This window comes from Mus caroli, chromosome 9, assembly GCF_900094665.2.
Source record: "Mus caroli chromosome 9, CAROLI_EIJ_v1.1, whole genome shotgun sequence".
NCBI lineage: Eukaryota > Metazoa > Chordata > Mammalia > Rodentia > Muridae > Mus > Mus caroli.
The window spans coordinates 82,979,031-82,986,254 of NC_034578.1; the positions used below are offsets into that span (position 1 = coordinate 82,979,031).

The following is a 7,224-nucleotide window of genomic DNA, read 5'->3' on the forward strand; positions in this document are numbered from 1 at the left end:
GGGGGGGAGGGTGTGGGGGACTTTTGGGATCGCATTGGAAATGTAATTGAGGAAAATATGTAATAAAAAATATATTAAAAAAAATAAACACCTGTGAGAATTCTTAGAAATGGTTTTATACGGACAGAAAATACATGTTCTATGTATATCTATATAAGACTGTTACAATGATGGCCTTTGGAAAACATTGACAGAATGAGGCTTGGGAAGTGGACAGGATAGGGGGAAAGCACTTTAGGTTTATCATATTGTCTAAACATATTTCAAAAATATATCCTACCAAAGTAAGAAAAACAAAACTTCAATGCAAAAAAGCTGAAAAATGATTTTTCACCTAGAAAATCACCCAGGACAAGAAAACTAAGGCTAGGAACATGGTTAAAGCCATGAAGTGTTTGATATGAAAGGCTGAGCACCCAAGTTTGATCCCCAGAGCCCATGTGAAAACCTGGGGCTGGCAGCAAGTAGCTGTAATCTCTGCCCTAGGGGGCAGAGACAGGTGGATTCCTGGGGCTCATTGGCAACTTCAATAGAATTAGCTGAGCTTCAGGCTTGGTGAGAGACTATCTCAAAAAAAAAAAGGGGGTGGGGAGCAGTTGAGGAAGACCTATACATAGACCCATGGTCTCCAACTACATGTGTGCTCACACAAGGGAAACACATACACACACAAAGGAAACAAACAATAATTTCAAACTACAATACCACTATCCATTGGCTATTACTCTGTGAATATCTAAAGACATTCTGGTTCAAAGCTGATCACCTAGTAAAGTACTCTGTATGGATTAACTAGTTGAAGAAAAGAGATGCAGAAGAAGGTATGGTCCGGGCTGTTTGGGTTTCCAAGGAAAGCAAAATTTACTTGTGCAGAGCATCATTCTAAACCGAGGTGGGATGACTCTGGAGCCTGCAGGACATGGAGAGTGTAGATGCACCAAAGCCAGCATCTTCTTCCAATCCTGCTACTATTTCTCAAATGCCAAGCTGTCAGAGGCAGTCTGAAGCAGGAGTTACATAACGTTTTAATGCAAGAAGTAACAAATACAAAGAGACATGAGAATGCTACAGAGATGTGACACCTTCAGAAGAGCCATTACCAAGAGCAAAAAAAAAAAAAAAAGAAAGAAAGAAAGAAAGAAAGAAAGAAAGAAAGAAAGAAAACAATAAAAACCAACCAACCAAACAAAAAACCACCTCACATCACTTTTAGTATGAGCTTCTAAAGAACAAATATTGGGGTTTCTTTCTGCACCCCTGAAGAACCTAGGATGCAAGGGCACCCAGTTATGTGGTACTAAATGAAGTAAGCTTGATTCATGGGTTAACTGATATTAAACCGTTCTATGGTCATCTAATTTCCAGACTTGAGAGGTAAGAAAATAGAATGATGGGAGCTAGCAGAATTTCTGAGACTCTGGATTACAAGGCCATAAAATGGATGAAAACGCTTCCTTACCAAGATATACACTTTGCCATCCTGACCTTGAATCGTGAATCTGAAAGTACTTCTAGCAGAGGAGAGCTCCACCAGGCACTGGGCAATAACGCTCTGAAGGAACTGAGACCTGTTGCAACAGAAAGCAATCATCACCATGTGACAATCCCATGATCCTAACCAACAAGATATGGCAGAAGGACTCACAGGCACCTACAGGGCACTAGTGTTGCGTGCCAGGCCTTTCTGACCACCGTCCGTTCCTTTAAAGTCTTCCTTAATGTGCATTTTGGAATAGTACAATGTATTTGTGTTTGTACCAGTCTCCTTAAAATTCACCCTGCTATCATTAATATATTTTCCATCCCATACATAACTATTCCCCTGTGATAGTTAATATTGACCAACAACTTGACAAGATGTAGAATAAACTGGGAGACAAACTTCTGGTCATTCTATGAGGTATTATCTGTATTAGAATAACTAAGATGAAAAGACCCATCTTTGGGTCTTGGATGGCACCAGTCCATGCTCCAGGGTCCTGGACTGAATAAGAAGAGAAAGCAAGCTGAGTACCAGCATTTGTCACCCCCTGCTTCCTGAACTGTGTACAGCGTCACCAGCTGTCTCGAGGTCCTGCTACCATCACTTCTCTGCCATAAAGCACTCTGCTTTTGAGCTGTGAGCTGAGGTAACCTCTTCCTAAGTCACAGATGTTAGTTATTTTTGTTACAGCAACAAGACACGTCATTGGTACACACCCTATCTGCTGAATTAAAACTCACTGACAACTCAACCTTCAGTCACACTGAATAGCACGTAGACAGGAAATAACTAAGGTGAGAAATTCCCTCCCAAAGACAGTATCAATGACAATCGTTTTCATTTAAGCTGCCTTAAGTGGCATTTCTAAGTTATAAAATCCAATCACATGTAGGAGGATAAAATTCAAGTCTATATTCAGAATGTCATAACTTTTGGCTGTCGATAGTTAGCACACGTGTACTAATTTGCTTTCTGGTGATGTGATAAACACCATGACCAAAAAACAGTAAGTGAGGAAGGCTTATTTAGCTTCCACTTTATAGTCCCTCACTGACCAAGTGAGAGTTACTCTTGCTGTGATAAAACACCACGACCAACGCCTCTAGGGGAGGAAAGGGCTTATTTGGTGAGCATGTTCATAGCACAGCTCATCATCAAGTAAGTCAGGAGCTGATGCAAAGGCCATGGAGGGGCACTGCTTTCTGTTTGCTTGGCCTGATTTCTTGTAGAACCCAGGAGCACCAGCTAAGGGATGGTACCACCCACACCAATAGCCTAGGCCCTCCTCCATCAATCACTAATTAAGATAATGCCCTACAGGCTAGCCTACAGCCCAATCTTATGGAGGCACTTTCTCAATTATTTCTGATGACTATAGCTTGTGTCAAGCTGACATAAAACTAACCAGCACAGCTATCAAGGGAAGCCATGGCAGGAACTCAGGTAGAGGCGATGGAGAAAGGGTGCTCACTGGCTTGTTGCCCACGGTATGTTTAACTTGCTTCTTTATGCCAGTTAAGACCAACTGCCAAGGGCTGGCATTACCCACTCTGAGCTGGGCCCTCCCACACCAATCATCAGTCAAGACAATGTTCCGTAGACATGCCCACGGGCTAATCTGACAGAGACAAGACCTCTTTTTCCCAGGTGACTCCAGGTGTGTCAAGTTGGCAAAAACTAACCAGCATAATATATTGTAGGTAACTTCTGTTTATGAAAAAATAGAGTGAAAGAAAACACTGACACTTTTAAAGGTTACATACCTGATCTCTATTTCCAAGTCAATATTAAAACCAGAACTAATATTCAAAAGCCTAAGGGTGGCAAATTAAATGATCCTGGATATGTGGAACATAAGATCGGGGGGGGGGGGTAATCTGTTGCAATTATATTTATATAATGAATTTGTCTTATATAAACAACATATAAGCAAGAAATAGGTCTTCAAGTTGTGGATGTGTATGGTTTATTTCATCCAATATTTACTCACAGAGACTTTAAAAAGAAAAGTCTGTTTCCTAACAGTTATGAAGAGCTACATGCTCAATCCATTGTGCCTGTCCTCAAATTATACAATAACTTGATATGCTATTTGTACCTTGGTATGTTAGGAAAACTTCCCTCAGATGGCTGGATAATTACCTCTGTCATGTAAAATTTGGTTGTTTCTGTAAAGAAAAAAAGAAAAAAAATTAAAAATCTTCTCAATACACTGAAATCATAGACATACTTGCCCTAAGTTATGACCTTCCAAACTATTTCGTCTGACTAGTCAGCATACTGATAAAACTTGATTTCAATAATATTTTCCAAAAGTTGTTTTGTTTTGTTTTGTTTGATGGCACTTCATCTTTGTTCAAGAGAGCTCCAAACTCCTGGTTACCAGGACAATGTTCAGAATCTATACCAATAAGACTATATACATGAGAAGTCAGGATCTCACAGTCTTGGCCCCAGACTAAGATCTTTATTCATTCTAAGGACTAGCTACAAATCAGAGAGGCACTGAGGGAGACTTGTTAGGTACCCCAAAGCACAGAGTTGTAACAGTGACATCATTATCTACCTGGAATCTCACTGTGTTCATACATAGCCCTCACCAAATCTGACTTTCTGTTTATTTTGTTGTTTATAAAAATAATTAAATGGCAGACTAGACATCTGCTAAACATTGATATAAATACGACCATCTTGGATTATTTAAAAATACATTTAAAAGTTTAATCTCATTAGTAACAAAGGAAATGTAGAACAAAATTTTTTCATCATTCAACAAAATATTTTTAGATGGTAGGTTGTATCATGGCATATGCTTATTAGAAATGGACAGGTTTACACACATATTGCTACCAGAATGGAAAAAGATTGCTGAGAGGTCTACTAGCCAAATTCTTCAAATTATATGCATTGTTTAACATCATAACCATACTGGCCAATTTATCTTAAAGAAAATATGTAAAATACTTGCCAAACTACCAAGATGATAATACCAGTGTAAACATGGCAAAAACAAATTATAATCTCAAAGCTAAAGAAAGTTGTTACTTAGGCAACAGCATTTCAACACAATTAAAAATTTAAGCAGGTCAAATTAAAACCCAGAAGTAATGAAAATGGTGTTTTCTTAAAGATAATTTGTCCATTAATAATAATACCAGAAAGTAGGATTTTTTTTAATTTCAATTGCTTTATATAAGACACAGAAAAAGGTAAAAAAAATAATAATTGATAAAAACATGCAATGATTATTAAATGTTACTATGTATCTAGAAACATGAACATACATTTTCTTTCACTTTTGTCAATTTCACCTTACTGTTTTGAGGTCCTACTGTCACATATAGAACTGAGTCATTTAATGTCACACAGTGACCTTTTAGGTCTCAGCTGTTGGCAATCATTAATTCCAGAGCCCCTAAGCCTGTTGGTTTCACGTGGCAGGTACTCATTGGTCGTCANCCACAGCCAACCTTTCTTGAGCTTTCTGGGGTCACTTTCTTCTATCTGGGTACAGGTAGAATTTCTCTTAATAGGAAACAGCCAGCGGCACGTCACCCCCTCTGTCTGCTTCTTTGTTGGGGGGCTTTTCAGTTGCTCTACAGTCCTGGGGTTAACAGTTATTGCTTTGTGCACACTGACAATCGCGTTCCCTCTCTTCAAATCTCCATTACGGCTGCTTCTTTGAAGGTGATCTGTCATTTTTTTTTCCCTTGGTTGCTTTTAAGAATTTTTTTCTTTGCTTTTCACTCGGCAGCATTACCTTGATGCACATAGACACAGATTTTTTATTTCTCTTACTTGGTCCTCGCCGAATTGGAAGTCATTGTGCCTCTTGAATCTGTAGATTGCCCGTTATCATTTCTTAGAACTCTCGGCGACTCTTCGTTCAAACTCAGCCCAAAGTAGCATCCTTTCCCTCTTTCCACAAAAAGTGTAATTAATTAAACACACTGTGGATCGCCTCATTCCACATTTCTGCTCGTACCCCACACATTACCTTTGTGCTTCAGTGTGCAGGGTTAAAGATTCTTCTCGTCTTTCCTCGGCTTATAATTCTTGATTTAACTTGGATCTAGTCCCCATCAACAACCCCCTAAACTGCCAGTGTCAATTATAAAGAAGTACAGCTTTAGGGATTCTATCACAGAGCTTTCCCAGACACACTTACTGGTACATTCATTCCGTGTCCAGCCACCTTCAGATCTTTTACACTGTTAAATATACAATGCATGTTTTACAGTGTATATACGATATTAAAATTCCAGTAAGAAGTGTATTTCCACTAGCTAGCTCTTGGTGNTAGTTCCTGTTAACATTGTGACGAATAAGAAATGTCCCCACAGAGTCATGTGGAAGGCCAGAGGCCCAGCTGGTAGCAGTATTCTGAGAAGTTATGGAGATTTTAGGAGGCCCTAGCTGGAGAAGGTAGCTTAGCAGGGCGGTCCTGGGAGGTTGTGTCTGTATCTTAGCCCCAAGTCCCAGTGTTGGCTATGAGCTAAGCAGCCTCTACCACCCAAAGCCACTGTGACAGTGTTTAGTCTCTTTACAGGTCCACACTCAGCAGAGGCAAGGACTAAGGTGTCTGAAACCAGGAGGCAGAATAAATTCTCTTTCTTTACATTCTTCTCAGGTGTTTTGTTGTGGAAAACCATGATGAGGGTTTGCAGGGGTGATCCTGATTAACATATATGCCTAGTTAGCTTTTGTTGTACAACAAACATTGTACTCAAAACTTACATGAAAGAATCTGTTTTACAATGAAGGCTTTGCTTCCAAAGGTGAGAGGCGTCTGAATTCGACAGCATCTCCTGACATTTGTAGCCCCCAGTAGACAACACTAAGTTAAATAACTGAAGTTCCCACAGTGGCTAAGACTGATCAACCCACACCTTTCTGGAAGGGGCAGCCTTTAGAAGCTCAGCTTTTTGTGGAGACAATGTTCTCTGTTCTGAGTCGGCTTTCAGTCCTGTCTGTACTTTCCAAAGAAATCAAAGCAAACGTTACAGAGAACTGGTGCCTTGCCGGGAAGGTGTGCCTGGCTCTTTGATGACTTTGCCTTGGTGGCAATTCCCTCATATATACTTCATATCCCATACCCTTTCCTCCTTCCTGCTTGCTATCCTAGATCCTGCCTTAGCATCCTGCACTTCAGCCTAAAGAACTCAGCCTATCGGGGGGTCTCTGTAGAACAGGTCTATTTATAATACTCTCTTTCTATAGATTTATCCAGGAACATTTCTATTTTCTCTGTAGCACTGAAGAATAATTTTTACTGGATTGAGTACCGTTGGGTAATGTTTTCCTGACAGCACTCTGTGTATCTTTCTTTGATGTCGCTTGGAGGTCACCAGTTTCCCGAGACTGAGTTCTCCTTAGCTGTGTTCTGAAGTTCCCCTCTGTTTGGTTCCCCCTCTACACTTTGACCCTGTCTCATTCGCCACCTTTCAGCAGCTTCGCACCATCTGGGCTTCACTTAAATTCTTTCTCATAAAAATTATTATCTTCCACCACGTTTCTCTCAGATTTTCAAAGTTGTGTTATGATATCTTTTTCTCCACCCATTCTGAGACTTCACTTACGTGTGTGCTGAAACCTTGATGCTGCCAGGCAGTGGTGGCGCACACCTTTAATCCCAGCACTTGGGAGGCAGAGGCAGACAGATTTCTGAGTTTGAGGCCAGCCTGGTCTACAATGTGAGATCCAGGGCAGCTAAGGCTACACAGAGAAACCCTGTCTCGAAA

General features: G+C 40.3%; 1 protein-coding gene across 1 annotated transcript in view; it reads right to left on the reverse strand.

Annotated features, from left to right (window-relative positions):
* Ube3d (ubiquitin protein ligase E3D) overlaps positions 1-7,224 on the reverse strand; it is a 150,578-nt gene that overhangs the window by 114,957 nt on the left and 28,397 nt on the right. The window contains exons 6-7 of the mRNA XM_021172683.2: positions 3,582-3,651; positions 1,460-1,568 (exon numbers count right to left, since the gene is read on the reverse strand). Coding sequence (XP_021028342.1) covers positions 1,460-1,568; positions 3,582-3,651 — 179 coding nt within the window. The remainder of the gene's footprint in view (positions 1-1,459; positions 1,569-3,581; positions 3,652-7,224) is intronic.